Source organism: Jatropha curcas, chromosome 10 (assembly GCF_041381405.1).
Source record: "Jatropha curcas cultivar XTBG-Jc1 chromosome 10, XTBG_Jcur_1.0, whole genome shotgun sequence".
NCBI classification, from domain to species: Eukaryota; Viridiplantae; Streptophyta; class Magnoliopsida; order Malpighiales; family Euphorbiaceae; genus Jatropha; species Jatropha curcas.
Genome location: NC_143160.1, coordinates 10,313,022 through 10,335,977, shown reverse-complemented (window position 1 = coordinate 10,335,977; position 22,956 = coordinate 10,313,022). Strand labels below are relative to the sequence as shown.

At 32.2% G+C, this 22,956-nt stretch overlaps 1 protein-coding gene and 1 long non-coding RNA gene across 2 annotated transcripts; both read right to left on the bottom strand.

Moving 5' to 3' along the window:
• Nucleotides 1-248: 248 nt before the first annotated feature.
• Nucleotides 249-11,296, bottom strand: LOC105636957 (WPP domain-associated protein). Its single transcript, XM_089726847.1, has 6 exons — nucleotides 11,132-11,296; nucleotides 6,112-6,209; nucleotides 3,364-5,343; nucleotides 2,263-2,389; nucleotides 1,179-1,280; nucleotides 249-969 (listed from the first exon to the last, which is right to left on the bottom strand). Exons 1-6 carry the CDS (start codon nucleotides 11,294-11,296, stop codon nucleotides 907-909), a joined length of 2,535 nt encoding a protein of 844 aa, XP_089582973.1. The 3' UTR covers nucleotides 249-906.
• Nucleotides 11,297-18,542: 7,246 nt separating this feature from the next.
• On the bottom strand, nucleotides 18,543-21,696 carry LOC149493067 (uncharacterized). Its single transcript, XR_016322825.1, has 2 exons — nucleotides 21,439-21,696; nucleotides 18,543-18,790 (listed from the first exon to the last, which is right to left on the bottom strand). It is a non-coding gene; the product is annotated as an uncharacterized LOC149493067 (long non-coding RNA).
• Nucleotides 21,697-22,956: the final 1,260 nt, after the last annotated feature.

Here is a 22,956-nt window from a genome sequence, read left to right as displayed (position 1 = left end):
ATTTTTTTTAATTTTCAAATTTACTCTGCCAGATGGATAAATAGTTAATGGATTTTCTTTTAATTAAATTTTTTAATTTTCAATTTTACTCTTCCAGATGGATAAATTGACTGATACTTTTTTTTTTCACCTGTATGCCACAGAATGCAGCCTATGCAGAAAAATATGTATCTGGCAATCAACACACATAATTTTTTTTTTTTTTTTTTTAAAGGACAATGGTATTATCAAAAGTAGCCCAAAAGAAAGTATCAAAAAAAAAAAAAAAAAGTAGCCCAAAAGAGTACTTTCTTTTTCATTTAACAGACTGGGCAAACACTATACATTACAAGCTAAACCTATAGAGTACAGAGAACTTCATACAGGAAAATAAATGACAATTTGCAGTTTCCTAGTAGCAAAGGGAATGCTTTACTTTGAGCCTTATCTATATCAGAAACTAACGCCTGTAACTTGTTGAGATAGATGCTTCAAAACTGAAAATGTGGGACAATCCTATACAAAACGAAAAGAGAAAGGAGGCTCCGTGGTTGCCCTGCTTGTATTCTTGCGACTGCTTGGTATCTCTTCGTTTGCTCAAATTTTCCTTTATATCGAACCAAAATACTGACAAAAGATAATATCTTCTCCAGATGCAGTTAGCATGAACTTGCTGCAATACCATTTATTTTGGCTTCAAGTTACTTGGAACTATGTCCCAGATAATAATAATGTAGTACTAGAAGACTTTGCAACAGTACCAAAAGAAACTATGTAGCTTTTATCTGTTCATCGATAATGGATCGATAGATGAGTTAAGATGAAATTCTGGTGTATATAAGCCAAGTTAGATGGCAATTCAACATTGAAACCACCGACAACGATGAAGTTGATAATGTGGAAACGTTACCTTGTCAAACAAACAGATCAAACTGGTTTAACAGATTCTCCACTTAATTCTCTTCTAACCAGCTTTAGAATTTCCATAATCTGATTAAAATGAAAAGCTCGATGAGTAGATGGTTTTATTTTATTTTGGAAAACCGAGAGTTAATATCAATCTTAACATAATATAAGGCAAGCAATGTTGCGCAGAAGTAGATGCAAGAACAAAGGCATTGAATTCAATTATACGAACAGAAAAAAGCGCAAGCACGCAATAATTCAGTAGTGTAATCAACAGAGTAGAAGCATCTTACCCCAGGATAGTGTTTCAATATTGGAGAATAATGGTCCAGTGCTATGTATATCTTTTCAAGAAGACTTAGAAGTGTGTCCACCTTATCACCTAAAAGATCAACCTGAGATTCAAGAAAAACTGTATTTAACAAATTGAAAATATGTGCCCATACACATAACTAACAATAACAAAATATTCACAAGCATTTCATCAATAGATGTATGATATCATGTCCAATCAAAATCCTTTAATCAATTTACATTTACATCCTATTCACTTTAAATTTAGTTACTTTAAAATATGTTTCAATTTTTACTTTTAGTAGATTTAGATGTATGATATCAGGCACTAAAAGTTAACTTTTGAACCCAAATAATTAAGAGCCTGCATCTCTGTGTGTGTGTGTGTGTCATATTTTTTTTTTTTTTTTTTTTTTTTATTGGGAGGGTTTGTTGGGTTTGGTTATATTGTGTCATTTTGGATCACATCGGTCACCTATTTATAATCTAACTTTTGGCATGTCATAACTGGGTCAAACCCATCTTTGCACAAATCCATTTACGCCCAGTTCAATTCCACCTAAATACGAGTTTTGTAGATTGCATGTTAATGGGTTGCATCAAGTTTGCTACCTCTAGTTCATTTACCAAAAGACATGAGGCATCTTGAAATGCAGACTGCACAGGTATAATCTTGTTCCCTAAATAGGAAGAAATGAGGCAACTCATGTTTCAATCCCAAGCTTCAAAATTAGTTAATATCATTATATTCATTATTATGTAACTAATGAACTGCCTCTAGCCATTACTTGAATTTAGCTTCACATCAGTATATCTACTTTTAAACAATTGTTAAAAGATTTGACAGCACCAACTACCATGTAATCCAGCAATAGCTAAAGACTCTGAATTCAAACAATGCACTGTAATAACAAAACATGTAATTCAAGCACCAGATTAAATTCCTTGTACATGCATTTTGGTGATGGAACCATTTTCTAGATCACAACATCAACCCAAAACACATCAATATGTACAAAATTTATAACAAAACTATGTGTGTGCATGCGCATGTGTGTGTTTGAGATGAAATTTCTGGCATACCTCAGCTTCAGCCTTTTGAAGGTCAGAACACCTCCTTTCAAGCCTCTGCTTGTACAGAAACTCCTCCCTTTTAAGTGCGTTAGCTTTCTGAATGAGAGAATTCAATTGAGAGCACAATTCTTCCAACCTGGAAAAGATGCCATGGAAATGTTATTGTTTTTGCATCAATAAATCTTAAGCTCAAAACACCCTCAAAGTTTTTCTAGTTAAAAGCTGAATATGAAAACTTGAAACTTGGCAGACCAGAAAGGGCAGCTAATAAGTGGAGGCCAATTAACTTCACAGATTGGGGAGCACGACTAAAATATTGAAAACAGAAATTAGGCATGCAATTTGCGCACAAAACATGGGCAGTATCAAGTAAACAGAGTGGAAAGCATAGATATGGAAATCGAGGGCAACAAGAACCTGCATGCTAAAAGGACCCTCATCAATTGAGAGCCGTCTCAATTAGTAACGCTTCAAATCTTGCAAGTAAGGACACATTGGTATTATGCAAGTATCATGACAATAAATAACTATATAAACATCAAGCATTTTCTTGGCAAATCCACATTCAGAAGAAGTTACCATTTTTTAAAACTGGAGGTTATGTCCATGCTAGAAATATATCATAAGACTAACACTAATATACCTATGTCATGGTCCGAACAAATAAATTCAGGAGAGCATGTTCATAATTTGCCATTAAAGAAAACAACTCAAGGAAAGTATATGTAGAACTCCAGCAATTAGTAAATGATTACGGCACAGATCAAAAGAAAGATTTGTCCCCCATATGACGTTTTTAGCCATAAACCCATAGAACAGGAAAATTGACTTAAAGGAGGAGATTCCCAGGTAAATTGCACTGTTAAACTTGTTCAAGTTCTAGAAGTTAACAGATGTCAAGTATCTCATAATGTGAGTTAAATCTAAATGCAGCATTCCCATAACCACAGGAACAAAGTCATGTTGTAGTTCATTCATTTATGCAAACATGGTTTCCATGTCAGCAATCGGAGGCATCCTACTAAACTTAATTGTCTAGTCTAAGCACCATATTAGAAAGCAACTCCAGAAAATCGTTTTAAGTTTATTTCAAAAGGTGGCATTATATACCTCAAGCTATTTATTTTAATATATTCTGTTGCCCTGCATTCAAAATTAGTAACTGCTTCTGACAATCCTTGGACAAGAACAATGGTAGACTTTATTTGCTTCCTCTGTTCTCTTTCTCTAGCTTCAACTGATGATAAACTATTCTGGTGCTTTTGGGAAATAGAAAGAAGCATAGTTTTCTCCTCATTAACTTCTCCTAACTTTTTTGTTACTGTCTCAACCTGTTCTCTCAACTCAAAGATCACCTCTTTATCCATTTCAACTTTCTCCCTTGCCCTAAGCAAATCACCTTTGACAGCTTGTAATTCTTTATCATAATTTGCAATTAGTATTTGCTGCTCAGTTCTCTGAACCCTTAACTTGTCAAGCTCTTGAGAAGCTAACGCAAATGTCTCCTCGTCTTTTGCCAAAGCCTCCATTGCCTCTTGCACCAAATTAGTCTTGTTATCAACCATTTCCCTTAATAAGAGCACCTCTTGCTCTGCCTTTTCTTTCTCTGCAATATTCAATCTCAAGAACTTTTCCTTTTCCAATGCTTGCATCTCAAGGGACAATCGAACTTCAATTTCATTTAGATATTTCATGTTCAAGGCACCAACTTTCTCCTCCGCTTCCTTGAAGGATTCTTTAAAAATAACTTCACATATTCCTTGTGCTATAATGGACTCTATAACTGAATCTTCAATCTCTAAAGTACCAGTATGCTCGGCATTGTAAACAGCTTCCTCGAAAATAATTTTATAAATTCCCCGTATGATTTCATACTCCATATCTAACTCTTGATTGAAGCCTTGCATTTGATCAACGACCTCCTTAAGAAGGAATTTGTATAGATCTTCACTAACTGAAGCTTCAATCTCTGCATCTTCCATAGCACATTTAAGATCATTGCACATTCTTAACAAGTTTTCCTCAGCCAAAGACTGTTCAGCTATTTTCTCCGCAGCAGCAGAAACTTGTGAGGAAAGGCATTTTATTTCCTTTTCCTTATCCATGAGCAAGTCCTTTAGTTGGTGATTTTCTGAGCAAAGAGATTCCAATCTATCCTTCAAATTGTCAAGACAATCTCCGTTGTTACTAAATGAAGGCAGTTTCTCATTTTCCATAAGGATGCCATCCAATTTTAGAATGATCTCTGAGATCTTTTTCCTCCATGTATCAAACTCCTTATCCTTCACCACAGGCAAAGCAGAAGGCCTTTCCTTCAACTTCAAGTACTCCCTCTTGAGACTGAAATAATCTTCAGTCATTTCATGCTCTTTTAACTCATAATGTCTCTTCATTTTAGTCATCTCAGCCTTTAAATGATTAAACAATTCATCCTTCGACAAGTGCTTTAGTTGTGAATGATCCAAATTTTCTGGAACAACAATAACTGACTCGTCATGTTTGCCATTTCCCACTTTGGCATGACTACCGGAAACCTTTCGGTGCTCCAAGGATCCGTGTGAAATTAAATGCCCACTTTCAGGAGCAGATAACGATTTGGATATGATATCTAAGTCCCAAAGTAACTTTGAAATCTCTTTGATCTTTTCAAGCTGGTTTGTGCTTTCAATACCATAAGATTGAGCATTTTGATCCCACAGTCTCTGCTCAAACTCTTCTTGGAGACTCTGAAGACAATTCTTGATCACCATTTCTTCAATTTCTGTTTGAAATTCTCTCTCCTGCTGCCAGTCAAGAAGCAATGACTTAGACAAGAAAACCATATCTTCTGTTTGTGAGTATATAGGCTCCAGAGTTTTTCTAAGACCATCAAGTGCCCTATCCATATCAATCAATTTGTCCATACCACTCAATCCCAACAATTCAGAACTTGAACCCTTTTTCCCAATAGAATCAGGCCCTCTAATCTTATCAATTTCTTTCTTGAGCTTTTTAAACTGCTCTTTAGCTGCAAATTTAAGGTTGCTCAGAGAATCTTGTAACCCGTCATACTCTATGGTGCCATTTGAATACGTGAAATAATGCCCATTTCTTTGTTACTATATAATGTTTTTAGCTATTTGTTAACTAAGCAGTTTGTTAGGTATTTTCTTTTAGCTGACTGTTAACTGTTTATTTAGTTGATTAACTTAAAATGACAAAGAAGAATATTAGATATTTAATTAATTGAATTCAAGAAAAAAACAATGAGTATGACTTTAAAAAAATTTAATTAATCTCTCTGACACTAGATGTTAGCGTGTTTAATATTTCATGAAAAAATTTATCAACTTTTAAAAGCTATATTGAACAATACAATAAATAAAGATAGATACTTAACTTGATCAAAATGTTAAAAGTTAACTAAAAAACGATTGTCCAACAAAGTCTTAATTGATAAAAAATAAAGCTCAAACACAAATTAAAAACAAAACAACAAAGCTCAAAGCACTACTTTTATATAATTATCCCTATTATGAAAAAACATATTAACATATCAAAATAAAAAAACACATTAACATATCAAAATAAAAAATTCAATTAAATTTCATATTCCAAAATGATAAGTCTTAACAAAAATTATAACCATTTGTACTTATAAGGTCCTTAAAAATGATGCCATTATGAACCATAAGAACAAAGTAATGAATAAAAAAAAAAAATGAGGTTGATGGAAATCAAATCAATATACTATTGGCATTGCATGACTTAGGATGGAATTAAAGAATCATTAAGAAATGCAAAATCCAACTAATCAAACCAATTAATTACTTTCTTTAGGTCAAATCTTTGTCTCTTAATAGATCAAATCTCAATGACAATTTTTGGACAACTAATGAAACACTAAAATCCAAATCTATAGTGGAATCCCAATCATAAAGTGAAGTGGAAAATATGGTTTCCATGAGATTCCTTCCCTTCAAGGGTAAAGCTACAACTTAAATATTGATGAGCAAACTTTGGAAAAAATCAAAAATCAAACTCAACCAAATTATTTTCTGTCTTTTGTTTGGTTATTTAGTTTTTGGTTTCGCATTATATAATTTTGATTTTTTATCTTTGAATCGGTTATTTTAAAATATTCATTTTTTGAGTAAAATCGAACCATTTGATTAAATCGATGTCTGTCGAACTGAACCAATCGGCTTAATTCAATTATTAAATTTAATTCGGTTTGATTCGACTTTAAAGGAAATCTGCTTTCGCTTTTTGATTTTTCCAGTTTGGTTCGATTCATAACCATACCACCCGTTTGCACACCCCTAATTATATATATATATATATATATATATATATATATATATATATATATATATACTAATTCGAATACTTCCTAATAATAATAAATAGATAAATCCGCATAAATTACAATTAAAATAAGCTATGTAATAAGGATAGCTCTCGTTTCCTTCAATAATATTTAATTATTTTGATGAGAGGTAATTAGTTTTTGTCAGTAACTTAAAAATATTTCAATTTTCAGGTATTGGGTTGGAACTGCTTGACTGTAAATCAAATAATCGAAGTAAACTAATAAATTTTTATTATTTCGATGGAAATAAATTTAATTTTTGATTTTCAATCGATTATTTTAAAAATGATAATCGGATTAATCAAATAGAATTAGTACATAAATTATAATTTTTATTGGTGTTGTATTATTTTGAATTTTTCAAGCAATAATACTTTTTTAAATCATCAAATAAGGTTTTAGGCCAATTTGAAAAACTGAAGCCCAGCCCATGAATAGGCACTATTAACTATGAGTTTAGTTACCCATTTAGGTTGGGCAAAAGGAACCATTGCCTTTTAAGCCCAAGCCAGCAACCTTATCCTTACGAATGGAGCTACTTGAAAAACAAATTACAAGAAGCCATCAACTATTTTGTATATCCAAAATATATATTTTTTGATATGTATAAAAAATCTATAATAATATATCTATTCTAGAAGTATTAATTGGTTGGGGAATATGGGATTGCTAAAAAGCTTCCTATTTGCGATCAAAGTATCATTAAGAACTTTTAATTTTATTGGTTAAAAAATAAAGAAAATTTAAATTTTATTGGTTGTATATTAATTTTCTATTTAAATCAAAATTATATTGGATAAAATAAAAAATTATATTATATAGTATATAAGGTATATATTAAATATGATAAGAATAGAATATTTTAAAAATTTTAATTTTATTGGTTTAAAAAATAAAAATAATTTAATTATATTTAATATATATCTTGGTTAATAATATAATTTTTTATTTTACCTAATGAAATTTAGGTTTCAATAAGAGATTAAGATAACCATTTTCAACCGATAAAATTATAATCCTTAAAGATATTATATTTTACATATTTATTATTTATTATTATTATTATATTGACTTTTGCATCAACCAAGATTAATTATTATCTTTGTTCCATAATATTTTTCAATTTCATGTCCCTTAAGAAAAATAGTATTAAGTTTGTCTAAGTTACAATAAATTATTGAGTAAATTAATTATATTTCCCTCAATTTAATACTACTACCTCTGTTACATAATACTTGTTACATTTGAAATTTCACGTCTTTTAAAAAAATTATTAAATTTGTCTAAATTATAATAAATTATTAAGTAAATTGATTATATTACCCTTAATTTAACACTATTTTTCTGAGAAAACTGTTAAATTGAAATAATAATTATTAATCATATACAAAGGATAAATATAAAAAAAATTATTATTTTTTGAAACCACAAATATGACAAGTATTTTGAAATAAACTATTTTTCTTAAATGTGATAAATATTATGAAACGGAGATAGTAATAAATGGATTATAATTTAAGAAAAAGAAAACAAAAACGAAAAAGAAAATCGTAGCTGTTAAAGAGAGTAAATATTGTAAATTATTTAAAAAAATAAAAATAAAAATAAAAAGGCATTAAAATTGCGAAACCTAGAATCCAACTCCTTGCTTTAAATGCTTTTCCAATCATGTTTTGCCGACAACAATTGAATCTTGAAATGAGTAATTGTAATAAACTGTTTTGTTCGCATGCATCAATTCATGCTTGGAAATGGAATAATTGTTTTTTTTTTCTTTAAATTCTTAAATTGAATATTTATTTTTCTATTTTTGTTAAGTAAAAAAAAAGTTATGAAAATTATTATTTAAATAGATATTTATGTTTGTTTCTCTAGAAAATTAAAAAGCAAATTTGCTGCTTGTAGTGGATTGTTCGGGACACGTCATCATCTTCGACGTCAATTTCGTGGCATTGAATTGTAACTTCATGATATTAATGTTGGTCAGCTAGTTGGTACTTGGTAGGAGACTGTTCAACCCATTGTATTACCCTATAAAAGAAAAAGAAAGAGAGATAAATAATAATAATAATAATAATAATAATTTTAGTTTTTCTTTATTTTTTTATGTTTCTTAAAAGTTATATTAACTAAAAATTGTTTATCAACTATTTGAATTATTATTTTATTAATTTAATTCAAAAAAAGCTTAATACATCCCGAAACTAAACCCGAGCCAATACATTCTCTCATACATCCGAACCTATTCCAGATAAACTAAATGAAATTATATAATATTAAAATTGAACTATATAACAATAATAATATTATCAATTATATGACAATAGTAATTGTTTCCTTTAATAGCTAGTATCTAATTAATAATATAAATAAATAAAAAAATAAGTTAAAATTCAAAATTTTTATAAAAATTTTCATATTTTACCTCATTGGTATTTTTTCACTTTTATAGAAACATGAAGGATGAAAATGTTCAAGTTCAAATTATTTCGATCGTAAGAGTTTTTATTAATTTTGTGAATTTATGAAAGAGCCATCAAAATCCAATTCATTTAGTCTTAAAATGAATAAAAAGAAATAAATTTTAAAATAATTAATAGAAGATGTTACTAATTGAAAATTTAAGTGATATTTTCCTTTCTTTTTAATTTCTTTAAATTTATATATCAATGAAGTAATTTGAGTTACAATAAAAAAAGAGCATTTTTATTAATATTATTTTTAGTTATTTTCATTTATTGTTGTAAGGTACAATATCCTTTCGTTTTCTTTATATATATATATATATATATATATATATATATATATATATATATATATATATATATATATATATATATATTATTCTTTTCATTTTTTTTTTGAAGAGAATTATTCTTTTCATTTATTAATATTCTTTTTGTATGTATTATTATGTGGCAGATGTTCAATGTATAATCTCAGAAAATCATTTTCTAAAATGCAATTATAAATGTACATTCATAATTATTACAGATTAATTGAAGATGAAGATAGATAATGGAAGGAGACAAGTGTATGAAGCCATGTGTGTCATGTCCACACTGTCTTGTGAATGTCAAATCAAATTAATTTCGAAACAGATATTATATCTTAATAATAATAATAATAATTTGCACGCAAATCATTAATGCTGATTAAAGTTGGAAAAAGCTCAACATATTAACCAAGTCAATTAAGTTATTTACGTGATGGAATTAATTTCAATTTTAATAGGAAATCAAAATTTTTTTAATCGATTTAGTTTTTATTAATCGCACAAAATAAATTTAAATTTGTTTAGAAATAATTAAAATCAAATTCAGTCGGATTAATAGAACTAATTAAATTTAGTTCAATTCTATATATAACCTGTTTATTTCAATTTGATTTATATTTTAAAAATTTTAGAATTGTGCGGTGAGCATAGATTATATTTGATTTAACTTCAACCAACTAAATGTTCAACCGCCCTATACATTTCCTTGAGTAATGCAATACTATTTCTCTTTCAAAAAAAAAATATTATTTTTTATAATTAATTTAGTAAGTTTCTAGAAATTTCTTTACAATCGTGAGAGTGCATAAACATAGCTCGTTGCACCCTAAATTACTCTTTCTGTTAAAAATATAAATCGTTTAAAATTTTTGTACAAAAATTAAGAAAGTAATAACTTACCTAAATTATAATAAAATCAAGAATATTTTGACCAGATTATCTTTTATCTCAAAATAAATGATTATTGTGAAATTATTTATTGTATATAATGTAATAAGGGTAATATTGAAAAAATATCATTTATTACTTCTTAAAATACTCATAACGACTTATATTTTTCAACAAAATAATCATCAAAAAATGATTTATACTTTGGACAAAGAGAGTATGATCGAAACGTGAAGTTTGGATTAATGTGGTTAACTAGAAAGAGTTGAACACTGACTAACAGTTATTTCTTCCATTATTAACACTACAAAAAAAACGTCATTTTGCGACCGACCAATCGGTCGCAAAATGGCAAAAATCGGTCGCTAATTTCACTTAGCGACCGATTTGCAACCGATATATATCGGTCGCAAAATAGCTCGTCGCAAAGATGTTTGCGACCTATTATTTCATCGGTCGCAAACTTGAATAATCGATCGCAAATTTTGGTCGTGTTTCATTTAAAAACTCTGTCACAAATTGGTCGCAGAAAAAATCTGTCGCAATTTTAAAATTCGGTCGCAAATCGGTCACAAATTGTAAATTTAAAATTTTAATTTTTGGTAGCAAATCGGTCGCAAAAGTGAAAAAAAATAAAAAAAAATTAAATATTATTATGAAACCATAATTTTTTCGCACCTGTGAAAATTGACATATATACATATATATCACACACGCAATTCAAGAACAATATAAAAATGTAATTTTTATTGTACTGAACAAAATATCAAAATACAAATGAAAAACTAAAAAGGTCCAAAATTAAATCTACGCTGCTGCTCATCTGCAGGATCCGATGTCGGATCGCCGGGAGGAGTACCTACTGGATGTGATGCAGCGCCAGGAGGGGTGACCAAGGTATCGTCTGCAGCACCGGGATTAGGAGTCAGTAGTGGCTGCTGCTGAGACGTTGAAACATTTCGGTCTGTAGCAGGCGCAGGATCAGAGGAAGAAGTACCAGCACCGGGCTCACCGGATAGCCGCATCATATGCGCTCTAAGCTCTGCAATCTGTCTCTACTGATCAGCAAGTTGAGCCCGTAATTCAGTATAGTGCTCGTCAGTGTGCTCGGGCTGTGAGCTTGCGCTGGCTGTAGAAGCGTGAGCTGCTGAGCCGCAGTAAAACTGTGATGCCTGAGACCCGATGCCGTATACCTTCCTCTTCTTCTCGCCCCCTACAGCCTCGAGATAAAGCGCTACCTCGTCAATTCTTGACTCAGCTTCAGATTCATCGGTCTGAGAAGAAACAAGACGCTCCCGAGCTGTAGTATAGTTCTCCTGAAAACAAAAAATTAATTAATCAATGCAATTGCAAGCTTTATTATATTGAACTTTGTACATCTTCGCAACGAGTAGAGGGTAAATGTAAATATTATTCATTGTTAATTACATTGACGCTCACCGCACGTCTATCGACAAACGTATTCAGATCGTAGTCCTTCGTGTGAGTGTATGTAAACACCTCAATCGGGTTTGGCTCACGACCTAATTGTTTAGCCTGTAATGAATTTTTATGCATGATATATTAATATATATAGTGTCCTTTCATTAAACATCAGTTTCATAAATAGGGACTAGTTCACTTACTAATAATCGAGCTGTCTCTATACCAGATATGGATCCGCCTGTGTGTCGAGAAGGTCCTGCTCCATCACCGCCAGTCTCACTGTGCCTGTTTTGTGCAAATATCTCCCGCTTTCTCTTGAACGCAGGATCCTCCCAAGCCTTTTGCCAGCTCTCCCATATCTCCTAAGACACGCACTGCTGCTTCTTACCGCTTCTTCTCATCCTATAGGTGAAGTCAGCATATCGATCAGCACATATCTTCTCCCAGGCCACTTTCAGCATAGCCGTAATGGCCTCGTCCTATATGAAATGTTTCTGCAAAAAATGAAATATAGCGTTTCAATACTAAGGAGGTATCTTGATGAATTGTAAACATTGAATGATGATATAACTTAAACCAAAGAGTACCTGAAACTCGTCCCAATAAAAGTCTCTCGCCTCTTGTGGTACGGCATCCCATGTGTATCCTTCTTTATGCAGCTGTAGCTTGATTATCCTCAAAATTTACCTCACTGCTCGAGAAGATGGATATATGCTGAAAAAAAAAACAGAAGTGAAATATAATTAGACGAAAGCATCACAATCTGAACAAAATATGCCTTTGGAAAAATTGAATAAGTACTTACTGTCCCGCTACCAAACTGAGGCTGATACGTGGATATGATGAAGCTGCAAAAGAAGTGACAAATGTTATAAATGCAGATAATTAATATATAATTAAAATGACAGTAATGACATTTATGATTACCTTGCACAATAGGTGACTGTGCAGCTGGTGGAGTCTGTACTGGTCCAGAAACGGGGGTAGAAGAGGAAGGAGTAGAAGGATGTGATGGCGGCAGTGCTGGTCGCTGAGTAGAGGATGAAGCACCAGACGTACCTGAAGAAGGATGTGATGGCGGCAGTACTGGTCGCTGAACAGAGGATGAAGCCCCAGACGTACCTGAAGAAGGATAAGGGATCGACCCTCCTCATCCACGGGCACTGCGTCCTGGGCCACGACCTCCACGCGAACCACTGCCATACGCGTCTGAATCAAACGCTCTGCCTCTAGCCATCTGTACTGCAGATATCAGAACCTAGATAAAATGAATTTATACAATTATATGAATTGTAGAACATGTGGTAAATATGAGTAAAGAAAGTTAATACCATTGAAATTCTTCATTAATAATATTAATTAGATATACATTTATCAATTTGTAACAGTAAAACTGCTCTAAGTTTTAAGTGTCTTCAATATCATCTGCTTCCTCCTCCTCTTCATCAGCTTCCTCTTCTCCTATTTCAACATAAGATCGACTTTCATCATCCAATCTATCGGTTAAATCTTCAACAACTTGCATTGGTTGCGTATCATACTGCGAGTGAAGCAGATTGTTTGGTTTCAAGTGCATGAACAACCGATCTAGCCTTGATTTTACACACTGCCATCCAATCGCAACGATCTCATTTACACGATGGATATGGGACATAGTACACATGTGCAGCTTGCATTGCCAACACAAAAGGTTCATACTTTGTATATCTTCTTCTTTGATTAATATCTACCAGATTATACTTAGGATGAACCTTCGTGCCAATGTTTGGCGTAGGATCAAACCATTCACATTTGAATAAGATTGTGCACTTCATTGGTAGGCCTGGATATTCTAACTCCAAAATCTTAAGCAATTTCCCATAAAAATCGTTTAACACGTCACTGTAGTTTGATCCCTTTATGCACACACCGCTGTTCATTGTCTTTGTGCTTCTCCCATAACCCTCAGTGTGAAACTTGTAACCATTTACAAAGTAGCCAGAGTAGGCATTAGCAACCGGTAATGGCCCCTTTGCTAGATCCGTAATAAATCTGTTACCAATATCGATTCCCGAGCTTCGAGCCTATGGGAAATAGTAATGACATGAGTGAGATTTAATAAATGTACATTCCATGTTGTGTACATTGAAAGTAACTTACATAATATTTGAACCATTCTGCAAATTTGGTGTCCAGCTTTGCATCAACTGCAGTATCAGTCAAATTGGGATTTTGAAGCCGCAAAAGATTGATATATTTCCTATTTATCAACGAACCAAATTAGCATAAGTATGATTTAACAACGGCCCACGTCAAGTTTAGACTGTCTACATTATGTATACTTACTGTACATATGGTGTAATCTCTTCGCAATTCAATAAAATATAGGTTTGAGCCGCTTGTATCTCTGCATCAGCCAATCGTCTTTTTTTTTATTTACCAATCGTACGCCCAGTGTAGGTGAAAATTTTTAGATTTCCTTCAAACTCAGATTGTACGCGATCTCCTCTGTCATCGTTACGTGGCACTCTCCGATGCTTGGTGAAAACATGTTGGTCAAAGTAGTGTGAACAGAATGTGGAAGCTTCTTCCACCAAATATGCATTGCAAATGGATCCCTCGACCTTTGCCTTATTGCGCACATTCTTTTTAATTTTCTGCAGGTGTCTGTCATTGTACAATGCCAATATGTAAGTATAAGTTCAAATAAATGATGTAATCATTAGAATGAGATGTTAGTGAATCACCTCTCAAATGGATACATCCATCGATATTGTACCGGTCCTGCTAAACGACATTCATAGGGCAAATTAACCGGCAGATGTTCCATAGAATCAAAGAAGCCGGGTGGAAAAATTCGCTCCAATTTGCACATAACTACCGGGATTTCTCGCTCTAATTGGTCCATATCATCGCATCGGATAACAGTCATCGTCAATTCCTTGAAAAAGAGACTCAATTTTGTCATTGCTTCCCAAATTTTTCCTGATAATAATTCCCGAAATGCCACAGGGATCAATCTTTGCATGAAAACATGGCAGTCATGGCTTTTCATGCCAAACAATCTGTACTTCCTCATGTCCACACATCTACCCATATTTGAACATTAGCCATCTGGAAACCTTAATGATCATAACCATTCGCACAATAATTGCCTTTGGGGTTTATCTAAACAATAACATGCCTTCGAAAACTTACCAGTAAATACAGATTGCTCGAGTTCTGGTCGACGATAAATTTCCTTCATGTCTGCTCTCGCTTTTGCATTATCCTTGGTTTTCCCTTCAATGTTCATAACAGTGTTGAACAGATTTTCAAACACATTTTTTTCTATGTGCATCACATCAAGGTTATGACGGATAAGAAGTGAACTCCAGTATGGCAAATCCCAGAAGATGTTTCGCTTTTTCCACCCGCTATTCCTGCCAATTCTTGTATTTGCCTCATCTGCACCTAACTCTATAACTTTCATAAGCCCCAGATTTTCAATTTCTTGTAATATTTCAGCTCCAGGCTTCACAGGCGGAGGGGGTTCAACAATAGTCGTGTTCTTTCTAAAGCATTGTCGATTTCTCCTCCAAGGGTGAGATTCTGGTAAGAATTTGCGATGACAATCAAACCAACACTGTTTACCTCCATTCTTTAGTGTAAATGCATTAGTGTTTTCCATGCAATGAGGACAAGCCAATTTGCCTGCCGTACTCCACCCAGATAACATTCCAAATGCTGGAAAATCACTGATGGTCCAAAGCAAAGCAGCTCACATTATGAAATTCTGATTGGTCGAAATATCGAATGTTTCAACCCCATATTCCCATAAATAATTAAGTTCGGCAATCAAAGGCTGCAGAAACACATCAATTTTATGTTTTGGATTAGTAGGGCCAGGAACAATAACACACAAAAACATATATTCATCTTTCATACACATTGACGGTGGTAGATTATATGGTGTGACAATGATAGGCCATGATGAATATTGTTGTCCTGATTGGCCAAACGGCTGAAACCCATCAGTACAAAGCCCCAATCTCACGTTTCTCATATCAGCAGCAAACACAGGATGAATGTTATCAAAATGTTTCCACGCTTCAGAGTCTGACAGATGAGTCATTATACCATCCTCATATTCATGCAAAGCATGCCATTTCATGTGTTCAGTTGTCGCCTTAGATGCATATAACCTTTGAAGGCGAGGAACAAGAGGGAAATAATACATCTTCTTGAAAGCCTTCTCTCTTTGTACTCTAGCAGTCCCTTGACCCCGCCGTTGATATCTTGGAAGATTACAAAACTTGCATTCTCTGAATTCCGAGTCAACACCCCAGAATATCATACAATTATTACGACAGCAATCAATCTTTTCTATCGGTAGTCCCAATCCCCGAACTAATTTTTTTGTCTGATAAAAATTATCAACCATTGAATGGCCTTCAGACAACATTTCCTTTGCTAACTGCACAAAATCATCGTAACACCTTTCTGAAAAATGGTGCTCTGCTTTCATGTGTAGTAATCGTGCCACAACAGACAGAACTGAATGATTCTTGCATCCAGGCCACAGTTCACTGTTAGCTGCACTTAGCATGTCAAACAATTATTGTGCTGCTACGTTTGGCGATTCCTCCATATTATCCCAATCACATTGTACTCTACTCGCATCGATTACCATATCATTGCATTGATTACCATACAGAAATTGATACGGCTGAACTTCTAAACTTACTGGAATGGAGTGGCCTGACCCACTGGCGACTCGAGCTTCACCATGATGTATCCATTCGTAATAATTTTCCACAAAGCCATTTTTGCACAAATGAAGTTTCACTATATCGATGTCTAAGAAGGCTCGATTTCGACACTTCTTGTGATTACATGGACACCTCAACTTATTACCATCCATAAAACTGGGATTACCAACTGCAAACTGTATAAACGGCTCCAATCCTTGCAAGAACTCTTGTCTTAATATCCCATTGACCTCGAACCTCCAGTATATCCAATCTCGATTATTTCGCATTTTTTTTTACCTAATTAACAATGTGTTTATAAAGGGTAAATTATATGTAATTGCATTAGTCTAAACCATCCTTAAAACATGCCACTAATGTAATGTTCAATTTACACTTATAACTAACTAAGGTTATTTCTATAATAAGGGTAACTATATATAAATGTAAAATCACTAAGTTTATTTATTCATTACAAAGGTTATATATATATATATATATATATATATATATATATATATATATATATATATATATACCTACTATAATAAAGGTAAGCGTACTATTCCACATATTGAATTTTTTGGAAAAAAATTCAGCAGCATTTCGGCACAACACAATCAAATCTCAAATACAAAGACACTTCAATAAACACTTCTATATCATACCAACATTCTCCAAAGGCAAAATGGCCACTACTAGGCCTCCAATCCAAACTCATCATTCATTTAATAAAAACATATTTAAGAATAATAACGACAATAATATAAAATAAAGAAAAACACAGCCAAAACTTTTCAAGAAAGAGTTGCCAATAATTAAGAACATATAATAACCTAATATTGCATTAAGTCTTTGATTATGTTTAAATTGCTCAATCGCCAATACCTACCCTGTACATTATCTTTTGGTACAAAATAAATGAATAAATTGTTCCAACTTTACTCTTTTTTTTCCTAGTAAATAGTCAGAAAGATCTCATTTCTGAAAAACATATATATTTTTCATTAATTTGGTTTATAGATAGACTCGTAAATTGGGTCTAAATAAGATGTTATCACGCAGAAACTGAACAATTATTGAAGAAATTCGGTTCTACAAATTGAATTTTTCTGCTTCGTTATTATCCTTCATAGTTTTCATGAAGCTCAAGTTTGTGATTATTATATCTATATATATTTGGAATTATTTATAAGTTGTTGATTTTCAAATAAGTTTAGGTTAATTTAAAATTCCATCAACTCATAAATTCAATTTAAACTTATTTGAAACTGAAACTTGCCATCTTTATATTGAGACCGACAGTTTCAAAACTTTGATTAGGTTTAGGTTAATTTAAAGTTCCATCAACTTATAAATTCAATTTTAACTTATTTGAAACTGAAACTTGCGATCTTTTTATTGAGACTGACAGTTTCAGAACATTGGTCACGGAAAACATAAATAAAAAAGTGTAATACTAATTTTTTATATTAGTATATATAAGCATTGAACTTGTATTGCATGTAGCTAGACAGATTACAATATATATTTAATTAGATAATTTCAGATAAATACTACATTTTTTTTTCCTTTTCTTTTTAATTATTTGGTTCCTGTACAATTACTTGTTATTCTGTTTCGTTATCTCGAGCAAAAGAAAAAGGTATGAAGGATTGGGCACTTAAAGAGATTTAATGTGGATTTGGGAGTATTACACTTTCAAAATTAGTAATTGAGATTGGAGAGTTTATTTTTTCAAATAATAACAATAACAATATTATTAATAATAATAATTATAACATTAACAATAATAATAATAATAATAATAATAATAATAATAATAATAATAATAATAATAATAATAATAACAACAAGAACAATAACAATATTATTTTTTAAATAATAACAATAACAATATTAATAATAATTATTATTATAATTATAACATTAACAATAATAATCATAATAATAATAATACTAACAGTAACAATTGCTTACAATAATAATAATAATAGTACCAATTTAAATAACAATAATAATAATAATAATAATAATAATAACAACAATGTCACGACCCGATTCCACAGGCCGGACCGGCACTAGGGCCCAGGTAAGCTTAAGATCCCCGAGGCCCGTAGTAAGCCTGAAACACTACAAATTTGCTATCTCAATATAATTTTAAACATTTACAAATTTCCCTGCTTACAATATACTATATTTATAATACAGGCTCACAGAATTATTCCATCTATAATAATACACAACTTAAAAGTATAAAAATTCTATAACTGCGGAGTTCACTGACGGATGTATACATATAAGTCTTCGGACATTTATCTATTTAATTGATCAATACTAAAAAGTGAAGAGCAGAGTTATAGCTGGGATTTAAAAAAAAACTACTTCCTGAAAGATTTAAACAAAAGAGATGTGAGTTTATTAATGAATAATAATTATTGCACAACACACGCATTCACACAATTGTATAAATATATCAACCTAGTCATCCGACTAGGTATATGCTCACACAGCCAGTCACACCAATAGCATATCACCAGCACTCACAATTATTAACATCTTCATATAATCACATCACGTGGAAATTGGTCTGTGGCGTCACCGAAACCCCCGATGAGCCGTCCTCCCACATGGCCCATCCTCTCATAACGTGTGCACCCGGGGAGCCGATCCCCCATACTGGTCGACCGGTCTAATCCTCACTTGACCAGCCCTCTCATTGTTTTTCCATTCTCTCTTTTCTTTTACATACCAACAGGAGGCAACCCGGTCGTCTCCATCAAATCTAGATCATCAGGCGCTCACAACAGGAGGCCACCCTGTGGGCTGCAATCAAATCTAGATTATCAGGTGCGCCCAATAAAGAAGCCAACCTGTGGTTTTCCATATCATACAAACCACAACGGTAGGTACACACGGGGGCGCCGATCTCCCATTTACCCGGCCAACGGTCCAACCGTCCTCACAAACCCATGGTGACCCACTTCATCCCAACTCCACACAAACAAAGCACAGCAATATCACAACACAATTAATCAAGTATTACAATTAAATGCAAGCATATTAGTCAATTAAACATCGTAATGCAATGCACAATTAGACATCCAAATTCAAATGTAAATAAATAAGTAAATAGTGTTAACAATAAACAACAATAATAAAATAAATAATAATAATAATAAACAATAATAATGAAATTAAATAAATGAATAATGGAATGCTTAAATGAATAATAATGACAATAAATAATTACTTAGAGTACTTTATTTATTATGTAACAAATTATAGAATCTATCTAAATAAACTTATTAAGTATATTGTTAATTAAAACTAGTCTAAGTTCTGTCGAAATTTCGACAGCATCTCCCCTAAAAATTGGACTATCTACCTGCTCAAAGATCACAATTTTAGCATATATATATGTATATCAATCAATGCACATAGCCCATCCGTCGGGCAATCAGTCAACTATATTCCCATCCTCCTTTCCAACAACCATATCAACATACACCAATTAATTTACAAATTATAATAACCTCAGGCATATTCCAACAATATTATTAACTGTTCTCTAACTAATTATCAAATAAATGTACACTTTATAAATAAAACTTGCATTGATAAGTTAAATTCTAAACTAGCCACTAAAAATCAATGCTAACCTAAGTATAAATTCAAAGCATATATATCTACTAAGTAACTTGATTCACTCCTAAACATAGGCTTTATGAATTTCCTTTGTCTTGGCATAGAAATATAATTTCTCATTATGGCAAGGTCTACAATCAAACCATTCATTAACATATTAACTTATATACAATGGCACTAGCTTTACCTTAGTTGCTGCTTATAAGAACAACAGGTCACACTTTACCCAAATTTACATATTATATTCTAAGCAACTCATATCATCCAATTAACAATATCATATATAAAACAAATTACACTAATAATCCTTATTTAACATTCAAATACATATTACTTAATAATATTAACCCTTATTAGTATTAACTTCATAGAAACTAAAACATCTTGATTATTATAAAATTCATCCACTATTTGCATTTCGTCATTTGCTAGAATTCCACTCCTATTCAAATTTCATTGGTAATGTCGCACACAAGTATAATTATCTACCTTTTAATTTCATCAGGTATACCAGCTTCTAAGAATCTTCAACAATATAAATATTTATCTTCTAAATCAATCCCAACGATAAAAAGCTATTTAACTGTAATTCATTGGGCTTAAACACTAAATTAGTTCATACACCCCATTTCCGCCAATTATTTAAAAACTATTAAATCCTTGACTCCTATTCAAAGAGTAAATATCTAATTAGCACTTAAAATTTCTAAAGTTCTAAACCAATTAATTAAACATATCCGGCTACCGCAAATACCACAGACTAATCAAATTTAATTATTTATAGAAGAGTAAAAATATTCTATTTATATATAGACTATTCCCATAATCTTATTTCTTGTTATTTAATTAACTCTACTTATATATAATCCTATCTAAATAATTTAAATCTTATTATTTTATTGTACCTACTTTGATAATTAATCCACATAAATTTGCTAAGGTCACTAAATCTAAACTTCTACAGTTTTTCAGCTATAACATCGAATTTCTAAATTTGCGTCGAATAATTATTTGAAGGTCAATTGAATTCGGGTTGCAAAACTAACTGTATATTCGTAATCTACATAAAAAGGTCAACATTCTGCCATACCCATGCTCCGGTGACCGAAACAACCGCTGGCCGCCGGCATCGCCACCGTACAGGGTGGCGAGGGAGGCGGCAGTCCGGGATCAAGCAATTTCGGCACTAATTTGCTTAATATTTCCATGAAAATTTCAAATTCCTCTTCACTCTACACAAATCATGCCATTATCTAATGAAATCCCAAATTTTAATTTTTGACACCTTAACAAAATTTCTTCCAGGAATTTCCCTAAATCCCACAGTTAATTATCTATTGACACAAGAAAATCCAAGAGAGGAGGTTAGGAAGTCATGATCGGCTCACCTTGTTGATAGCAGTCGCCGGAAGGCCGGAGGAGAGGGAGTTGCCGAAGGAGGCAGCTTCGAGCTACGCCACTGCAAGGCCGTTCGGCGCGAAGAAAGCGAGAGACGCGATTGGTGGCGTGAATGGAGTTGAGCGCCGCCTTGCTTTCCTCGCATGGTGGCCGGAAACGAAGAGAGGAAAGGGGGAGAGGAGGTCGCGCGCTACCTGCTGGCGCAAGGAAGAAGAAGGAAAAAAAAGAAAAGAAAAGAAAGAAAAGAAAAAAAAAAAAAAAGAAAAGAAAGAGAGAAAAAAAAAAAGAAAAAAAAATCTTGGGGCTTCTAGACCATTCCGGTTCGATTCGAACCGGTTTGGTCTAATTCAATGATTCGGCTCAATTTGCTTGGTTTTCGAGTTTTTCGCTTGGTTTTCAAAAAATCAAATTGGTTAATGGGTCCAGCTTAGCAATAATAAAATACTAGCTGGTATAATCTCATTGGTTGAAATAAAAATTTAGTTTTTAAATGAAAATTCTACGAAATTAAATTTTCGGGTCGTTTTAATCTTCCCCCTTATAAAAATTCGTCCTCGAATTTTAGAAATGAGCAAGAAACAGGAATGCAACTAGAAAAGAAAGCATGTAAGGATATTTAACAAACAAATTATCATTTGATTGACATCCAAGAATAATTGAATGAAAGGTTTTATTATAACTCAAACCCCTTAAACTGGCAAACGAAGTTCCATCACACTAAAAATGTATTCGTTCAACCATCTATTACATCTATTGTCACTTGATTAAAACTCATAGGAAACTTAAATCTATTACTATAACCTCCAATTTCTATTATCAGTCAGCTACTGAAATCTTTAGAAAGTCGTTCAATAAAACCAAGTTTAGCAGTAACATGCATAATAATAATAATAATACATATTTTTCTCGAGATTATTTAATTTTATTTGAAAATTTAAAGTTTATTACATATTTATCCATGAAAACCATGTTCCAGGAAAGTTGAAAATACACAATGATAATGTTAAAAGGCTTTTCCGCCAATCTAACCAAAACACATAGAAAGCAAAATATATTGATAAGGATTAAATACATAACTTACGAAAACTAAAAATAATTGAAATTTGATTGACTTATAATAAGGATTAACGAAGAGAGGAAAGGGGGCGAGGAGGTCGCGCGCTACCTACTGGCGTAAGGAAGAAGAAGGAAAAAAAAGAAAAGAAAAGAAAGAAAAGAAAAAAAAAAAAAAAAAGAAAAGAAGAGAGAAAAAAAAAAGAAAAAAAAAAGAAAAAAAAAATCTTGGGGCTTCTAGACCATTCCAGTTCGATTCGAACCGGTTTGGTCTAATTCAATGATTCGGCTCAATTTGCTTGGTTTTCGAGTTTTTCGCTTGGTTTTCGAAAGATCAAATTGATTAATGGGTCCAGCTTAGCAATAATAAAATACTAACTGGTATAATCTCATTGGTTGAAATAAAAATTTAGTTTTTAAATGAAAATTCTACGAAATTAAATTTCCGGGTCGTT